General features: G+C 36.9%; 1 protein-coding gene across 3 annotated transcripts in view; it reads right to left on the reverse strand.

Moving 5' to 3' along the window:
* Positions 1–20,548, reverse strand: part of KCNT2 (potassium sodium-activated channel subfamily T member 2) — a 123,168-nt gene that overhangs the window by 77,467 nt on the left and 25,153 nt on the right. For all 3 annotated transcript variants that reach the window (XM_054384068.1, XM_054384066.1, XM_054384065.1), the window contains exons 2-4: positions 11,171–11,250; positions 3,742–3,841; positions 808–856 (exon numbers count right to left, since the gene is read on the reverse strand). In XM_054384068.1, the coding sequence (XP_054240043.1) occupies positions 808–856; positions 3,742–3,841; positions 11,171–11,250 (229 nt within the window). The remainder of the gene's footprint in view (positions 1–807; positions 857–3,741; positions 3,842–11,170; positions 11,251–20,548) is intronic.

Genomic DNA, 20,548 nt, shown 5'->3' on the forward strand with positions numbered 1-20,548 from the left:
TACAAATTCAGCTGGAGCCTGAAGTCAAACAAGCCTCAGGATTTCTGTTTTGAAATTAATTCTCACCATTACTGAAAACTGCACTATTATTGCCTAGAATCAAAAAATGATACTATGGATTGCAAAATTGTTAAAATATTATAGCAGATTCTCAAAATAAGTATTGTTGGTTTATACAGTCAGGTTGTATTTCAAACCAAATCTTTGTTTGCAACAATTGCATATACCCTACTGTGAATGCATGTGTATCTACACAGATAAATTCCTATGTTTATTAAATAAACTTATTATAAGACAACTGTAACCATAAGCAAATGGATCTCTCAGTGGATTTTAATTAAATTGAATACAGTAATCTCAATGTCTACATCTAAAGTTATTCAAACTATGTATAATTTAAGCAAGGAATTGACAGGTACTTTCATCAAGAGATTCTTCCCTTAGTAAAACTGTATCTTACATTGAGATACAAACCATGATAATGGCATTGCCCTAAGCATGGTGCAAAAATAGAATGGTGTAACCATTCTGCAAGCTTTAAGGAATTCTTTGTAGAAAAACACATTTCACAGGAAGAATTCACACAGCACTGTCTACAAGCTTTAAAAAAAGATGAGCAGACTGTGGGACAGGGAAGACTGAATCACAAACTTCAAAAGATCCCCAAGCCCCACAAAGCACTGCTGTGGTGCATCTTTGCTAGTATCAAACTTCCCAAGTATTCTTTAAGGTCACTAAAATGCTATAAAATCAACATTGCCTAAAGTTACTAATGGAAAGTAGTTAAATTGGTCGTTGACATATTACCTGCAATCCCCACAAAGGCAAGCTTCGATTCACCCAAATAATTGGAGACCTGTCCATTACAGTAAGAAAACAAACATGAATTTAACAACAAACTGGCTAGTGTTTTGAACAAAGTCAAGAGAAAAAAATTGGACATGTGAATAGAAATTAGAGCAGTCTTATTTGTTAAAGAAAAATCTCAGTAATACACAAAATTTAAATAAGTAGTTATCTACTGAGTATTGACACTGCTTGTGCTTCTAAGAGGCAGTCATAGAGTTCCCATGGGAGTAATCCAACACTCAGTGATGCCACAATCTTTTATCAGCTTCAGTAGCTGCTAGTTCATCTCCTATGATTCCAGAATGAATAAAAATGTTCGTGCTTTTGATTCTAGAGATGCAGAGGAGTCATTTTTTGTGGTAAGAAAAACAAACCTGACAATTCTTTTGTGTGAACTTTTCACTATCTGTGTAATCACATAAATGATATCTAACTCATAGGGGCTGTGTCATAGCTTAGAAAAACCTCATGTTGTCTTAATATTTAGTAAACTCTGACAATAGGCACTCTGATACAAAACTGCTGGAATCTGGCACGCTCAATGGCATAATATTTTGTTGTTAGTAAGTTACTGCTAGTCACAATTGTTTTTTAAATAAAGGCATCCAGTACTTCAGCAAGGTATGAGCATTGATGGCATTCGGATCTTACAAGAGCAGCCAGCAATCAGAGAAACAAAATATTCAAGGCAGTTCTGAATATTCAGGAACAAGAAAGTAATTGCATGAGAGCTACGGAGACATCATGATTATATGTTAAAATGTCACTACTCCTGATGGAAACAGATTTGCGTTCCTGTCTTCCTCTCCTTCCAATCACTATGTGGACTTTTGGTTTGCCTTTTTTTTAAATTAGGAACTCACCAATCAATTGTTCCAGGTGTGTAGTTTTGATTGGAACAGCTCCGGTTTAATTCCTTACTGAAAGTCATCATCCCATCCATGCAAAGTCCATGTACGTATATGGGAAGAGGATCATAAAAGCATATAGAGGAAAGGGATATGAATTACATTATTAAGTGTTCTACCAAATGCATGCAATAGTTTGAAACCCTAGGCAATGTATAGACATTTTTAAATGTAAAGTTAACTTCTGGAAAGTAGATCTGTATGTGTTCTGTGTCTGCAGATAAAGGATAATGAAGCATTTCAGGTTACAGTTTGTAAAGATTTATTTTCAAGCATGTTCCAATTTAAAAACAAAACAACTGAACTGATGCTTTCAAAGGCTGAACTAAGTATCAAATATCATGTGGTACTAGAAACCCTATCACATGGCTAGGCTGGCATAGAAAGAGCACAGAGACCTGCCTGCCATCCTCTCAGCAGGAAACACTGAACTACACTTTATATCCTCTTGTGAAAAGGGCTGGAGGGCAGCAGTAATTCAAGTAAGAAACTGGTGACATCTATGTAAAAAAAATAGCTGCTACGTACATGTGATGTTATCTTGCCTTGGACTGCTGGCACAAATCCTCCCTTCAAATGGTCATGGCACAGATGTGGGAATGTATCTTGGTCTAAATGATGTAAAATATCCTTGTTTCTGACTGGCAAGCAAGGTCAGTGGAAACTGACTTGCCATAGATTAGCCATAGGTCTGTTTTCACTGACTATTTGTGGGGCAGGTGCTAAATGGTATTAATTAAGGATGTTTTATGCCTTAAGCTCTTCTATTGTGCCTGAAGGAGTAAATGAATGATACTAACTCGTGCAGGCATTTCTGAGAAACAGGAAATAAATCTGTAATAAGAAGCATTCCTCCCAAACCTGCCACTTTAAAAAGAATCAGGTGCTAATGTTTCCTGTGGCAATGGTCTCAACACACTGAGTAGTTTCCTTCATCAGGCTGCGACACAGATCTGGAAAGGATATTTTCCATTACACTGCATTTGCAAGATTGCATTATGGCAGTAGTTTAGCTATCAGGCCCTCAGGATCTCTAGGGACAAAACCATTGATATAAATGGGGTATCATTTGGGCACAGAGCTGGTTTGTCTGGCAAAGCTTCTAAGACTGGGGTCTTAACATGCAGAAGTGGCTTATCTAAAGCTGCTCAGCCAGACAAATGTTAAGCACAGACAGGGCAAACTAGTCTCAAATGTACCACAACACAATCTAAAAGATGATATGTACAGAAAATACAGATACACTCTCTGGCTGGTGAGTTCATTTAGATGGAAGGAACAACCATGCCAGAAATGGTCTGGGGAATTAAACAGTCAGCAAGATGCAGAAAAATCTTTGCACAGAAGTACAAAGGTATCCAAGTACACCTGTGGCAGAAGTACCAAATGACACATCTAGAATACCATCCTGACAACAGTGTATGTACTGTATCATACATTATCAGTATAGATCACCTGCAGTATAGAAGGTACTTTTGGTCTCCTTCTCTTGTAAGTGTTTAGAGAAAGCAGAAGGCTAGAAAATTATTTCCAATGTCATGTTCATGAAATCTCTTCTATGTATTGCCTGTTTGTTTCTGAGCTATGGGGGTTTAAGTAAAAATATTTAAGTAAAATCTTAAAATTATTGTTGCATAAACTGGCAACCAGATACCTGCAATTTTATTTTTATAAATATAAGTAAGATACTTAGAAACTTTATGTGATAATACAACCAAAAGATACAATTTTGCACAACATTTGATGTACATTATCTGAGCAAAGAGCCAGGATTTTTTTAGCAGGAAAGTGAAAAAAGAATATTGTTATTTTAGTTCTTATTTCCATTCACAATGTAAGACTAGCTTTATAATTCTTTCAAAACATCTGTAACACAGAATATCAAACATATATTCATCAAATTCACTTATTTCTTAGAAGTTAAACAATGTTTTTAAAGCAGAGATTAAAAAAAGGCAAAAGAACAACACCACCAAAACATTACCATCCAAGTCCTTGTGTAGGATCATCCAGGAGTACACGAATTATGTATAAGAAACAGCTTAGCAGCTTGAGAGAAAAATTGAATAATCGTATTCTCAGGCCTGTTTTAAAAGAAAATACAGAATTAAATTCAGGTTCTTTAAGGTTTCATCTACATTTAAGGTAAAACTAAAGGGAACTGAATAAAAGTCAATCTAGACAGTAACCTTCCTCTATAGGGCACATCATACAGAACCACCCAACAAGTAAGCTTATCAGATAACCATACAATACATTCTTCCAGCTTCCAGAAAGCTCTAGGTTAAGATTCAACCTCTTTTAATGTAAATAAATACTCAGTCATTTATTTGATAGCTCTTCTAAGCCATTTGTCTTTCTTGATGACATGCTTTAGGTCTTTTGTAGTTTTCTAAGTCCACTTTCTTGAAAAGGAAGCCAGAGCTACATACGGTATTTGAGATGCAAGGTAAAGCAACAAGAAGAAAACATACTTTCAGTGATGGGCAGAGGATATACAATGGCAAGTATTTAGATATTAATATATGAAAAGTCTTCATGCAGTAGCTTCCCATATAGAATATATCAATAGTATCCCAACTTATAAAATATTAAACTGTTGTTACTTAATAGTGAAGTTGCATACTGATTTTTCCAAGAATGAGGATACATGTTGAAGGCAAACTGAACTGAATCAACAGCTTCTACAGACCACTGAATACTGAAATATTCCTTCTTCCACATGGGCAATTTATAGATAACTGCTGCAGTTATCTACTACAGTTGAACTTAACTACATTGTAATCATGTTTTGTAGTCACTAAACTATTAGAGTTTAAATTTTCAGTCTTGCTATTAAATTGACTAGTGTTAATGTTTTGCCAGTGTAAATATTTGTATCTAACTCTGAGTTTCAAGTTTTCATTCACTAATTAAGCTAAAACTGCCGGTTGACTAATGTTAAGAGTGGGGAGGTCACTTTAAGCATTTATTTTTTCAAGTCTTGTGAACTGAGACTCCATTTCTACATGAAAGAAAAAACCCTTCTGTCCAAAGCAAAGTGCCACTGACTGTCTTGCACATTTGCACCTAGTCGCAGTAAAGATCATATCATTTATTGTTGTGTTGCAAATATGTAAGTAGCTCTGCTGAACTCAGGATAATTAATTCTATGTTATGCATATCCAAAGGTGTGTGCATACATCCCGTTTTAAGGAAATAATCATAATTATGGTAATATGTACTTTTTAACTTTCCTCAGTCCTAAATTCAAAATGATCACCTTACAAATAAAACTGAGAAATCACCTTTTGTTCCCCCTCAAATTGAAACACAATCTACAGCAAACACAGAAAAATAGAAAATAGATTCTTAAATAGTCTACCAGGCAATCACTAAAAGAAATCTTAAGGTTTATTGCACAACACTGTTTACCACTTTTAACTGGGAGGTTGCAGTTACCACATGAGAACTGGATAGACTTTTACAGGGGCTTGTCATGTGTAATCTAGGGGTTAAAATCCTGTGGTCTGGACCATGAGAAGTCCCACAGCCGTTATTGGCAATTAGGTTAATATTAACCTAGTGATTTCTGCTATCAAGAGTAATTAGCCACAGACTATTTATTCCCCAACATGAGTGAAGAGGTTGATGGATTGAAGTGGTAAATGGTTTGAGAGGCTGTGGAAGGAAGGTAAGTAAGTAAGTGTGTTGTCATGCTATTATTTGGTTAGGAAGAACTCCAATGCTTTTCTTGGACAATGCTATGTTCTTTTTTGAACTGTTACTGAAGAAAACCTGAACTGTTTCTCTGTACTAATCCTTTTGTGGAAGTCTGATAGAGTATGACTGGTTGCTATAACAACTAAGCTATTACAAGAGCAGGTAATGGTAAAAAACCCCTAAAACAAAACCCCAAACTCAAATGAAAAAAACCTGAAAACCCAACTAACCACAAAAAATCAAAGCCTTCCAGGATTTCTTTTCCTTACCAATTTTGTGTTGTGTAGCTTTCTTAGATAAGTATAAAAGTTTACTGTTTGTATCTTTTGTTTTTTAGCTCTGTAAATGTTACTCATGGTATGAAACATTACTTTTCTGTTTCAATAATGGCCTGATTTCTAGTAATATTTTGAAATTATATGTTGGTTTAAATGCCAAAAGAAAATGGTGCTTTTCTCATTAAAACTACATCAGTACAGGAGACCTATGGTCCTGTCTTAAACTCCTTCAACTCTTAACCTTCAAAACTTAGTCTTGAAAGACCTAGAACCACTTAAGTATTCAAATATTTAAGTTTCATAGGTCTATTTGAGACTATGCCTAGAAGTGCTTCAGGCTCAGGTAAGCAGGAAAAGATGTGGTATCTCCACAAGAAAGGCTGTTTCGTACAGAATATGAGGTAGGGCTTTCATTTAAGGGTTCTAGTTAGTTTAGGACTGCATTATATATAAAGTAAGGCAATGGAACACACATCTTGTTCCACTGTGATTAGGATAGTTATTACAATACAAATACAGAAGAACAGGCTTCAGAAGGTCTCCTCTCCTAGTTCTGTATTCCTCAGCCTTTAGAAACAGGATGAGCTGTTGGGAGCATGCTCAGTCCTTCCTGCTAAAGCTTTAATAATTAATGTAGGAGTACCAAGTAAGTATTCCCTCTGGTCAAACCTTCTGTAGCCTCATAGATGGAGATGTGGCCTGTGAGTTGGAAGAACTGCATTTATGCTACTGTCATGGAGATCTAGGATATCATGTGGGAAGTAGGGAACAGTCACTGGAGAAGGCATTCAAAAGAGGTTTTCTTTTTTTATTCTGTTACAAAGGAAGAATTTCATATTTCTGTTTGCTGGCTATTTTTGTCCTCTGTTTTACATACTGCCAGTGGATCAACATGGTCTGCTTGACTAAAGTTCTTTCTTTCCATTCACAACCAGACTGTTCAAGCAGCAGGGTTGTTTGCAAGGAGTATCTGTAATGTTTTGACACTGGTGCCTGAAACTTGTATTCAGCTTCATCCATCATACACTGTTATCCAGTAATGTATTCCTTAACAAGACAGTAATTGCACTATGTCCATGTAACCATGGTGTTACATCCTTTGTCTTCTTTAAAAGAAGCTGATAATAACAGTTCAAAATCTGTTTTCTGAAATAAATATAATCATGTTAAATGTTAATGTTTCCTTCTCAGTTTGAACAAGTATTTGCTACTTTTCTTCAGGCATATGTAAGCAGAGAGTGATACATTACACTTCACCAGTACTGACTTTAATTTTTATTACGAGCTCTTGATGCTTCTCTTGCATACATTTTTAGAGATTAATCCTCTGATTTAGAGAGCTGTTCTAAATCAAAATAAGAATGACAGAGGCAGCAGCTCAAGATTTTACAATCACCTTCCATTATTCCCTTCTCATAAGTCTCTTAACATATTTTTGGGTTTTAGAGCAATTATTTCAGTAGCAGGTGGCTTTAGAAGTTGAATCAAAATATACTGTTAATAATTTATATCCTGCTGGTGGATTTCTTTTATTCCTCCACTGAATTGAAACTTTACTTTTTTTTTTTTTTTTTTCCCCCTTCAAGACTTATTTTAGGCTGTGATAATGCAGTCTGTGATCTTGGCAAGTACAAGCATGTCATACCAATATGTCTTTTTTTTTTTTTTTTTTTTTTTGGGGTAGGGGGGAGGGTGGCGGTAGTGCTGGCTGACACTTTTGTAAAATGCTTTTCATGCATTGGTTGAACATGATTAGATATTTGCTTGCAGAAGATTGAGTGGAAGCTAGGCCAACACTAGACACAGATGAAGTCTTGTTATATCAGTTTATAGAAATACTTCCAAAATCAGAACAATGAATGAAGCATTTGATATTTCATGCTGCTGGTCTCTATGTGACTTGGATCAGAGTAGTATCCTGTAAAACACTCATTTAAATTCTAGAGCTGACTGCTTTGGTTGACAAAAGCATGTGGTATTACACTTTGATGTGTTAACTTCACTTGTGAAGTCTTAAGGATTAGCAAAAACTGTTTGGTGGACATGTGTAGTTTGATTGAGTTCTATTACTGACAATGATTTTCTCAGTAACAGCAATTACATGTTTAGCATATGAAGTAAGGTTTTTTAGTGTTCTCACTGAACACAAAGATCTAAAGGGCAGTATCTTTAATCAACTCCCTGATACCTCTGGGCAACAGAATCCTCCCTTAATCAGTGGCAGGCACTGTCTCAGCAGCAGATTTTGGATATTGTCTTTTAGAGGTTTTGGTTGTGAGTACTGGGATGAGAACCAAGATCTGCAGAAGCAGGAGTGTTTAACTGAACTTACTAATTCCAAACACCTTGGTTTGGGGATTTTTTTTTTTTCTTTCATTCAGGATAGTAATAATTTTGTTGTAATTCCAGTGTGTTTCTCCTGAAAACTGCCTTGTTTAATTGTTGATTAAGCTTCTTGTATCATGAAAACCAGTAGCAGTGCTTGGGTAACCTCCAAGATTATAGTGAGAAAGGGCATGTCCAGGCCACATGCTGCTCGAAGTACAGCAAGCACTATCATTCTTCCACTTAGTTTCTGTGAACTGGCTGCTGAACTCAACAGAAAAAATATGCCTCATCCCTTTTAATTTTCTTTGGATTCTTCTCCTGAGGGCCTGTGAGAAAAAGAAGGTGCTCATAACTGTGTCTTTATGAACAATCAACAGGAAGAGTTCATTATTCTGTTTTCACTTGTTAATCAAATCCATACCATACTTCTACAAAATTTACCTCAGCTCTGTATGGCATCACTGTTTAGGATAATTCATCAGAAGCTGGATTTTTCCAGCAATCATCAAGCAAGCCAAGCAGGAAAATTCTAGCACAACTTGTCTATAGCATGAACCCATCTCCAATAGGATGATTAATAGTTGCTTCTCACTCTTGCTTATTTCAAATAAAGTTCCGTATCATTCCTCTGCTTTGCACCCGCACATGACACTTGGTCAGTCACAACCTAATAGATATATCCCAGTATAGTAACTTTGTCAATTCTCTTCATGTGGATAGCCAAAAGACTATGCACTTAGCAATGGAAAGCTGATGAAATCCTATGATAAACAACTAACTTCTGGTTTAATTTTTGTGCTGATGATCATAAATGTTTCTATTTTAGATGTATACAGAATCTGCAGTTCTGCCATCAAATTATGTATCTATATATAAGTATTTTTTGAATCTTGTTAAGATCTACTTCAAGCAAGAATGTACCATTTGGAACCTTCCTATTTTATCAGTGAAAAGAGATTTACAGCAAGGCAGGTCATACCTTTATAAATGTTCTTATGAAGTAAACAAAGGTGCATCAAATGCCTGTTGTGTGGACTAGATCAGGAATAAAAATGCTGCTTACTGTTTACAGCTTCCTAGACTGTCCTTTCAGTCAGGATTTATACCCTTTACTAGTTTAGGATGCATTTCTGGTTTATGTCTTAGTGTATTACATACTCTATGAACAATGTCAAAAGTCAAAGGTTAGAAGCAAAATATTTAAAGATATGTAAAATCACAGGAAGAAAAGCAGAAGAGAACTAAAACCATTTGGGAAGCTGTAGTGCAATTAATTACATTTCAAATAAAAAATTAGTTTAAATTATTTATCTCTAACAAGAATCACAGAATGGTTTAGAGTGGAAGAGACCTCTGGAGGTCATTTTGTCCAACCTCCCTGCTTGAGTAGATCCTACAGTTGGTTGCCCAGGACCATGTCTGGACTGTTTTTACATGCCTCTGTAGAGGGAGACTCTGCAACATACAAAAATGTATGAGCAAAAATTAATTCTGTGATTTGTAAACACAAGACAGAGAATGAAATTTTGTCACATAGCTATGGATACTGAGTTTTTGTACATATTCTCTTCATATTAGTCAAAATACAAATGCAGTAAGAGAGCTCTGAAGTGTGTTAATACAGAATAATAAACTTGTTTCAATTACAAATATGAGAAAATAAATTTACCAACCAAATCAATTTCAATAATAACGTGGAAAAAGCCCAACTATGTCCTATCTGAAGTTTAGAAGAGAAGATATTCTGAAGGCTATCCACATGATTTACTAGCAGAGGTAATCCTCTGCTTTCTGTGCTACTTAAGTACCTAAATTAGGAAGATTTTTTTCCTGTGAGTCTATGTAAATGTGATAAATAAAGCTTTAGTCAGGAATGAAGCTCCAGCAGCTTTGTTTAAACCTGATTCTCCAGATGGAAGCCAGAAAATAATTCCAAAGCCCAAACTGAAATCAGTTATTCACAGAACAATGCCTTTTTTTGGGGGGGGTGTTTTTTTCAGGTGGGGGCCGGGGGGGGGGAGCAGGGAGCTTTGTTTGGCCTAGGCAAATATTTTGCTTATCACGCTTAGAAAGTTAGAGAAGCTTAGCTAATAAAAAGATCATTTTGCTGTGCTGTAAAACTAGTATTTATTTAATAACTCCTACAGATAGAAGATCTTATGGTCTATCTTACTTCAAAAAATACGATTTGGTCTCCCAAGTTTTGTTTGGAGTTTTTTTTGATTGAGGCATCAAAAAAGTAAAGGTCTTTCTTTTCTCCCTTCTCTTTTCCCAGACACAAAGCCATGGAACAGTCTTAAATGTACTACAAAGGCCAAAATGTATTCTTTCTATTCCAGAAGCCTTATGTGTAAAGCTGTTATAATTTTAATTCTTTACAAGTATAGGGCAAATGGAAGTAAATTCAATTCTGCTACACAGAGAAGGAGGTCAGTTACTGCTTTTCTCAGCTATGAACTCTTCTGCCTAATCAAAATTTGGTTACATACTGCACTTTCACCTCTTGGACCAGCTGCTGGGATGCAGTTTAAGAGATTAGTATCTTGGTTCCTTATTTTCTTCTACAGTGGCCTATGATTTTAAGTGCTTAAGGGCCACATTTCTGAAGTATCACATTCAGGAGAAGGAGGTATGATGTCCCCATGAGGTTCCATTCCAAACTGGTGGGGTTTGGTTTGGTTTGTTTGTTTGCTGTTTGGGGTTTTGAACAGTACCAATCAAGTCTGAAATGTATTTAGGAATACTTGATTAAAGTGAACACTTCAAAAAGCTAGTTAGTTCTGCTGTGTTTTTCATCCAGCATCTTAGAGGTTCTTTTCTTTCCCAGGAAAAAGGTATTGACATGTCAATGAGTGTTCCAATATCAGATCCATGCAACTTGATCATAATACAAAAATAAAAATCACATCACTAAGTACTTGATCCTACAAAGTAAGTACACTGGTTTTAACTTTAAATTCCTGGATTTGTTTTGGATAGTATGCAGAACTGACTCCTCTGTGAGGTAAAACTTTAGCTCGGAAGAAAATTAATGACAACTTTGCTGGTGACTTAAACTCAAAAGTATCATAATTATGCTTAATAGAAAATAATCCAACTGCTTACTTGATCTTTGGTTTTTGATGAAGAAGAGCTTTAGTCTCTCTTTAAATGTATTTTCATTCATATAGAATTCAACTTGCACCCTGAAATACAAAAGGAAGCATTAGAATTTAATACGAAAGACAAATTATTTTTTCCCAATATAATTTGTTTCCCTAAACATCTGTTATTCATATATAGCATATAGGGGAACATAGAAAGAGTGTTCAGACAAAAGCTTCCTTGATTACAAATGGCTAATGTTAAAAGATTAAGAAACAAAATAACAGCAGCAACAAACAAAACACCAACACACCTTATTTAGTTTATCCCTTTACAAGCAGAATCATTTTCATATTGCTTGGGCACTCTACACTGCAAAATCAGAAGCAGCTATATTTTTGGTATTTTCACTGGAACACTAGTCTCATCTCTGCATCTCTGCAATAATGATTTCCTTGATACTCAGGCTGAACCTTTCATCTCAGTTTATCTTCCTTCCTGTAACATTGTCATTTTAATGATTCCTCTTTTCTTCTATCTTGTTCATCTCTCTCTTAAGCATTCATGTTTCTGTTAAGTGTTCACTTGCATGTGTTCACCTTTAATAAGATACTCTTGCACCAAACCAACTACCCTCTGAACTTTCCTTTTACCACAACGAAATACGGAGACATGAAATCAAAATTATGTTGCAATCATGTAATACTGTACAGAAAACTCCCCTTTCTGATTATATTAAAGCACAGAACATCTTTTTTATTCCCCTCCCTTGTCCCCAGATTTGTCCGGGTGTATTTCATGTTTCTGTCCCTCAATTTAGTCTGAGTACAACTCATGCAATAGCTCTACAGACTAGAAGAGAGAAAAAAGTTATTGCAGGGGCTTGGCAAGGGAAAAGGAAAGTGCACATTAGGAGAAAAACTTAGGTGCTTCCAGAGCTTTAGAGATGCATAGGTGGAGAGCTTGCTGCAGGATGAGTGCAGCATTAGTTCCACTTCCCCTGAAGGCCCTGCTCTACCCAACTGGATCTCCCTCAACAGCAATCCCAGTTCTCCTCCAGCAACGATCAGCATTATCCCAGAACAATTTCTGTGCCTTCCTGAGAAATCAGTGCTCAGTTTGAGAACTGTTCTACTATTGCTAAAGTGACACCATAAGCAAAATACTACCTTCTCATTTTCTCTGTGTATCATCAGGTGTTGCAAAATGGCATATACATATATTGCTTATATATATTGTCATGCTTTTCAAGCACAATCCTGGTTGTAGTTTTTTGCCTTCTTGCTTGCTGAAACATTTTTTTGTGTTTAATTTAATGCTATCTATAGTCTCCTTCTTACCTTCAAATATTTGTCTAATACCATGTATCTATGCACATGCATGGTCTTGGAGGATGATTTAGCTATGGGTCCAGAATGGATGGCACTTCAGTGAATGTGACTTTTTCATCCTTGCTTATTACCAGAAGTTTAGGCATATCTCTTTGTAGGACGGGGTCAGCATGTCATAAAAAGAAAGGCTCTCTATGACTCACTTAATGAGGTCAGCTAATTTTAGCTAGTCACTTGGTTTTGGTGTGGTTTGTTGTTGTGTTCCTTGTAGAATGGGTAATTATAGTGCTTCCTATTCAGAGGTAGCAAAACCAGAACCTTACTTGCAAGAATTGAGCTCTATAACTTATAGAACTTCTAATTTATTTCTGTACAATGACAGATTTGACACAGTGGCAAGAGCAACTCCTACCCTAGACCAGCTTTTCTGCCCTTTCTGGCTCCACCTCTTTTGTGGTAAGATCTTCAAGCAGTTGGAATTAAACAGGAGGAACTCCACCTGCCCTTTGCCTTTTAAACAAGGAATAGCTGCAACTGCATATTTCAAAGATATTGGCCCTGGAGGAATGTCACAGAAACTGCCACCCAAGTAGGGGAAAAGCCCATCAGATGAAGAACAACTTGTTTCTGGGTCTTTATTGAGTCTAAGATGTGTTTTGTGCATTCAATACTACAGGAATTGTTGCCATTAACAGAAGTACAATTTAGATAGTTTGCCTTAAGGTTATCAACTAAGGAAGCATGTCCAGGGGTTAACTAGTAGGTGAGCAGGTCTGGGGGAGCCTGAACTCTGCTTCTGTTCTTTACTGCACGTTTCCCAAGGTGCTTGCTATTAACGCAGTGTCAGTCTTAGTGAGAAACATTTCCCATGATTTGACAGCTGTCACACACTAAGTGTATACACTTGATGTTCAAGGACATATTTCAGGAGGTAAACAAAGTGGTGCAAACTACTGAAGTATAGGATGTTATTGAAAAGGTACATGGAATCAGTGATCTTTTATACACATTTTAAACTAACCTCAGATTTTTAGGTAAGAAAATTACAGTAGTCACCATAAAAGAGCAACATGTTAACAGTAAGCCATGATTTAATGATAATGAGGAAAGAGGATGTAGGAGCTAATCACCTTCCTATCGCTAGCATTATGAATTTCTCTGATAGCCTTCTAACAGCTGTCTACTTCTCTTTCCTTAGCAACCTGTGCTCACAGCAGACTGGGATTCCACATTGCAGCAGTTTCCATGGCAAAATGGATTACGAATGCTGCTAACACCACTTCTGTGGTTCAATTCCTCCTTCTCCTTCCCCTGACTTTTCTTAAGTTTAAGCAGAAACTATATTGGCCTTCTACATTTACAGGAAATGCATCATCAGGAGTCTATAATCAATGATACTCTGGCTACTGGACAGAAAATATTTCACTTTGTTCCTTAAAGGTTAAGATAAGAATGAATGGCTGAAGGAGCCAGAGTAAGGCAGGGGTAACAGAAACCTCCAGATACTGTTCCTTGCCAACACTCTGCTTTTCATGTTAACATTCATTCTACTTGAACTTCTGTTTTAATCTTTTAATGATTACAATTTTACCTCAGGTATTTGCTCTTTTCTGTATTCTTTGCACTATGCAGTGTGACCTAGAAAAAGATTATTTCCGAAACTCAACATGAATTCTGAATCTAACTTCTAGTATTCAGATCATGTAGCAGTAATGGTACAGAAGGGCTTGGACAAGCTTTGTCTGGACTTAAGTACAGCAGTAACGCAGTTTCAAGTGAGTGAAATTCATTGGCACATACTTAATATGACTTGGTTATTCTGTTGCAGGATAAGTAATAATTGTAGTTTAATTCCAAGCAAATGGTTTTTATGAAATGGCACACATGAGGTACAGGGCAATACTATGTGTGTACACAGATCACCTGGCCTGTGGAATAGGTTTGGGTTTGTTCCCTATTTCTAGTGTAACTAACTTAAAAGTATAGTTTAAAACAGTTTCTGCTTCATCATTTTCATCTTCTTGTAAAGACAGTTGTAGTCCAGTCCATCTTAGCAAAGAGGAAATCAAGCTGAAGTATTAAAATGCGATTCCTTGACAAAGGTTACTGGGACAGAAATGTTTCTGTATGCAGTCAGTTGCTTGTCTTTCTCTGTGTTTATGTTAAGCACTGAATATTGCATGAAAAGCTGCTTTTGGAAGTTAAAGAGCAGGACTTAGGCTTTACTGACTCTTGCCTCAACTTTACTGAAATGCACAAATACGTGGCCGAAATACCTGTGGGAAACCCAAGCAAAGTTCTGTGATTCTCTTAAATACAATGTTGTTCAACCTACTTCAATACTACAAAAGAGCCTTGTAATACAGAGACCTTTTTTTTTTTTCCCATTGGGATTTGCCAATCCAATACACTTAAAATCCTTGAAAGTTTGTTATGTAGGGTATAGATAGGTGCTTAAAAATTAAGTACTCAAAGTACTAAAGTGACTCTGGAGAAAAGGCAGCTCTGGGGAGATCTTATAGCAGACTTGCAGTACCTGAAGGGGGCCTACAAGAAAGCTAGGGAGAGACTTTTTACAACGGCTTGTGGTAGGAGAAGAGGGAATGGATTAAAGCTTCAGGAGGGTAGATTTAGACTGGACATTATGAAGAAATTCTTTACACTAAGGAACAGATTGCCCAGGGAGGCTGTGGATGCCCTCTACCTGGAGGTGTTCAAGGCCAGGTTGGACAAGGCCTTGAGTAACTTTGTCTGGTTGAAGGTGTCCCTGCTCCATGACAAGGAGGTTGGAACCAGATGATTTTTAAGGTCCCTTCCAACCCAATCCATTCTGTAATTCTACTGTCAAAGCTTAGTTTACTGGGAGGAAAAAAAAAAGGAAAAAGAAAAAAGAAATGGTAGAAATAGACATTTTTTTACAGTTGGTATTTCAATGATGACAGTCTTAGGCAGCAGCCCTCTTCCTTCTAAGTTTTGCAAAATCTGAAATACTCAGAACTCTGACTTATTCAGAGCTTCATTTGATTTTACAGGTGTCTAGTTGTCCCTGTCAGTATCAGACAGATCAAGACTGCTTGTTGAATGATATACCTCATCATCTTGTACTGAAAGAAATGGCAGCACAATCAGTACTTTTTCCATTACTGGCTCTTAACCTGGGGAGGCCTTTTTATTTGTTTCTGGCAGGAAATGAGTCATCAGTTGCATAGGTCATGATGAACACTGTACATGTAAAGTTATGAGTTTTTCCATTTCCTCTCCATGGGGAATGACAGCACCCCAAAACAAATGGTAGTAACTGGGGGAAGCAGCATGCCTGTCTCTTCTCACTTACTGGAAACAGGAAAGATGCTATTTCCTTCGTGACGTTCTAAATCAGTGAATCTCAGATAATCTACCTGGTGAAGGTTTTCCAGACACATCTACATTTGCTTGATTGTGTAATTGGATGTTGCCCTAAGTAATGCATTTATAGAGATTAGTTGTTATCAGAGTCACTGTATAAATTCTCTGTATTAATGAAGACAGGAAATAGAATCATAGAATGGCCCAGCCAGAAGGCACATCCAAAGGTCATCCAGTCCAACCTCCCTGCAGTCACAGCAGCGACATCCCCAACTAGATCAAGCTAAGAGGAACTTAGTGCCATGGTTTAGTTGATTAGATGGTGTTGGGTGATAGGTTTGACTTGATAATCTCAAAGGTCTTTTCCAACCTGGTTAATCCTGTGATTCTGTGGTTCAGGCTGCCCAGGGGCTCACTGAGCCTCACCTTGAATATCTTCAGGGAAGGGGCCTCAACCACCTTCCTGGGCAACCTGTTCCAGCGTTCCACCACCTTCATAATAAAGAGCTTCTTCCTGATACCCTATCTAAATCTGCCCTTTTCTAGTTTGAAGCCATTGCCCCTCATGCTGTCACTGCAGGCCTTTGTAAACAGACGCTCCCCACCCTTCCTGTAGGCCCCCTTCAGGTACTGGAAGGCTGCTATTAGGTCTCCCCAGAGCCTCCTGTTTTCAGGCATGAACTGAGTTCAGCTTAATCATAAGTTACAGAACAATGAAGAAGTAACCTGGTAGCTTAGAACTGTATGTGTTTCTAAATTTTTTTTTCTGTATCTTTCCACTAAGTGCTGCTTGTTTCAACTGAAACAAATCCCAGACAGCATCATAAAACTGGCCAAACCAAATCTTTCAAGTAGCACAAAGTGAAAATTTGCACCTGCAGCCACAAGAAAATATTTTCTATGTAAAAGCAAACCTTTTTTAACTTATTTTTTCAAAAGCCAAAATGCTACGATTTTCAGCCCTTAATTAAAATTTTATTCCTTACAATTGAATTAGTGTAGTGTGTATCTACGTTTTAATGTGTATAAATACAAAAATACTTTAAAAATCTCATTGTGACCCTGCTTCTTGTTCCTTTTTTACAGTCAGCTGGCCTCAGTTATAGAAAACTGCCTTTGTTAAACCTATAAAGGCTCATGGCAGCAATTTAATATTACAATGAGAGAGATCACAGAATCACAGCACATTAGAGGTTGGAAGGGACCTCCACAGATTGAGTCCAATCCCCCTGCCAAAGCAGGATCACCCTATGGTAGTCCACACAGGAATGCATCCAGGCAGGTTTTGAAAGTCTCCAGAGAAGGAGACTCCATAGCCCCCTGGGCTGCCTGTTCCAGTGCTCCATCACCCTCACTGTAAAGAAGTTGAGGTGAAACCTTTCATGTTCAAGTTTTCATCCATTGTTGCTTGTCTTATTACTGTGCACCACCAAAAAGAGACTGGCCCCATCTACTTGACACCCACCCCTCAGATATTTATAACATTAATTTTCAAACTTTTCCATTCCTTTGAGGGGAAAGTGTTTTGGGGTTGTTTTTTTTTTTTTTTTGTTAATAGAAGACTGACAGCAAGTGACTGAGACTCAGTGGTGGATAATATGCATGCTTTTCAATCAAGTAATAATACTTTAAAAAAAAAACCCTCCCATTCACAATCAGTCATGCAAATTTAAAAAGGAAATAATCTTTTCTTTTCAGTTCTGCACTCATGAAAACCAGTAACAAATTCACCACTGAAGTAATGGTACAGTAATAAAAAATAAATCTGCAATCTGGATTATTTGTCATTATAAACTTTTCTTTAAAAACCCAACACATAAAATACTATGAAGTTTTTACTATGGGGAAAAGAAATCTCAGAGCAATCACCCTCTCCATTTTAGTGGCCCTCCAAATACCACGCACTTGACTTTGTACTGCAAATACGCTTTGCTATTGCAAATCTATTGCCTAAGGTTAGAAAGGTAACAAATATGAATTATGCATTGAGAAACAGTGCACTTTTAAGCAAAGATGATACAAGCTTGGTAAAACTCTTCTTACTTTTTTTTTTTTTTTTTTCCCTTCTTCCCCAAACCATACAAGGGTGGTAAACCATACATATTTTAAAGTGAACTTACTGCATGTGAAAATAGCTCTTTTTAACCTCTTGGCAAAAATACTTCACATGGAGATAATATACAGCCCAGAGTTACAGCAATAAAAATCCATTATGCAAGGCTTTTTAATGGCTAATTCTCAACATTGGAGAACTCTAAGGAATAGAGTGTGCTGAATGAGTTTGTTTCCAGACACTGCTTAGTTGGTTATGATTGTGTCAATCACCCATACCTGAATAGAAGAAATGTTTGTTGGGTGTTTTTCATAATGTTGGCAACTCCTTGTGAGAGACTTGAAACAAGCTTGTTGAATATCAAGCACACTGCGACAACACTGTCAGCCTGGATATATTAGAAGCAAAAGACAGAATAACCCATTACAAGCTACCATATCTATTGTTTTATGTTCAAATTTTATTCTCTGTTCACCACGACAATTTCTCCATTGCTTTCCTGAAATTATTTTTCTGTAGCAACTTTTCTCTTTTCCACATTTAAGTTTTGTTTCAGGGGAAAAGTTCCTTTGCTATGAAAGGCGACAGGACAGCTGGTGATTCCTAATTAAGTGCAGTAGCAGGACAACTACATGTACCGATCACCTGTTAATGTTCTGTAACAAAAGTTAGACGATAGATCCTTCACCTAGTGGTCTATTTGCTAAATGTATCCTCCCTGTGATAGGCATACACAGGGTCAAGCAGATTGCCTGAGTACCCCATACACATTGTATGAATGAATTAGAAATTATTCTTAATATAACATGACTGAAGCTGTTGATTTGAAATTTAACAGTATTTTCTACTATAGTATTTTAATGCTAATCATTGCAGGCCTTCTGTTTGGAGATATGTATTAATGCTTCCCAAAATTTCTGTCTGTTGTAACACTGCCAGTTAATTGCTACCTTAGTAACACTCTTGCTGTCTTTCAAAAAAAAAAAAAAAAAAAAAACACCACAAAACCAAACAACAAAACAAACCTTAGTTATTTCCCCAAGTAGACATACTTGTGTCTACACTAAGCATAGCCTTCAGGGTGAGTGGTAGTTTCAGGAGTTGTTTGTAGCCCTCCATCTATTTACCTTCTTGCCCTCAACCTCTTTCTTTAGTGTTCTGAGACCTCCCTCCTGCTACTCTATGATCAGCTCACAATTTACTCTCCAGCATCCTCTCTTTCAAATTCCTCCTTCTTCCCATTCTTTCATTCAAATTTCAAGAATACTTTCCATCCCTTCTTCAACAGTTCATTTTCTCTAGCTCCCTGCAGAATTCACTCTGTCTTGTTATCTTCTACATGCTACACAATTTCACTATTTCACTTGAAAACATGGAGGAAGCAGCATATTGTTCTTCCGGTGGTTTCTTCTTTCCTCTACTTCCTCTACTTGCTTTCAACATAACTTTTTCACTGTCTGGCATTGTAACCCATGACTTTTCTGTTCTCCTTTGGAAACTTCCCTTCCTTCTGGCCAAAGTCTCATGTTTCTGTTTTTGCTTCACAGTTTGTTTTTTTGAAAGGAAGACGTCATTCTCTGCCATAGCACCATCACCTCTAACCACAGTTGAAACAGCATGTATAGCCTTCTCTCTGCCCCTCCTTCCATGTCACTGTTCACAATTACATAGTTCTGTCACCAAGTGTCACCTCTGGCAACTTCTCCTTATTCAATTATCCATTTCCTCCTGTCACTTTCAACTTAATAGTATATCATTCCTTTCCTTCTGAATTCCTAGTGTTCAAAATCTTGGCCCAGGCCCCTGGACTTTACTACTCTAAAGTTACTATTTCAGGGCCCTGAGAAATCTCCATCTTTTGAGATGTCTGAGTTCCCTCTCCTCTTGAATTATTTCAACAATTTGCAGACTGCTTCCAGTACTGCATATTAGGATAACACAAATATCACGTCTGTAATAAACTTTGTAGCATTGTGTAAACGTCATAGGGGTCCTCTTACTGTTGGTGCTATATAACCCTTAAAAAACAACTCTCCCACAGGACCATCAGAAGCTTAATGGTAACCATGTATGAAAATATCCACTGTATGTTTAAAATAGAGGGATGGTAGAGATGGAGTTAGTTGTATCACTCCCTACCACAACAGTTGACAGGTGATGTTATTTCTCCCCATATTTTATTTTAATAAGTTTAGATTCAGTTGCATGCTCCCCACTTAACACTTTTTACAAAGCAAACAGGTAAAGACTATGAGGGACATTGTCATGGAGATTATCCAGATCAAGATAGAAACAGGTGTTGAGATACATAGGAGCCTTAAACTGTTCTGGTAGATTTTGTCAGCTCTAGAATACCAAATAAAGAAAAAAAATCTTAGACTCATTGCTCACTTTAGATATGGTAGTTTACAGGTCCACTCCCCTTGCATATGAAAAAGTAAATACCTGTGAATGCAACATGTCATTTTTGCTTAGCCATAGGAGCTACTTATTACTTGATTGGTTTGGGATTTTATGTTGAGGTGCTCTGGAGAGAGTTTTGGGTTGTTTTTGGGGGGTTGGGTGTTTGTTCATTTGTTTGCTGTGTGTATGCATAGTAGTCTGGGACTTAAAATAGCAAAAAATAGTGTTTGCATAGCACTCATGTTTAATGAGAGAAATGATGAGCCT

This window comes from Indicator indicator, chromosome 10, assembly GCF_027791375.1.
Source record: "Indicator indicator isolate 239-I01 chromosome 10, UM_Iind_1.1, whole genome shotgun sequence".
NCBI lineage: Eukaryota > Metazoa > Chordata > Aves > Piciformes > Indicatoridae > Indicator > Indicator indicator.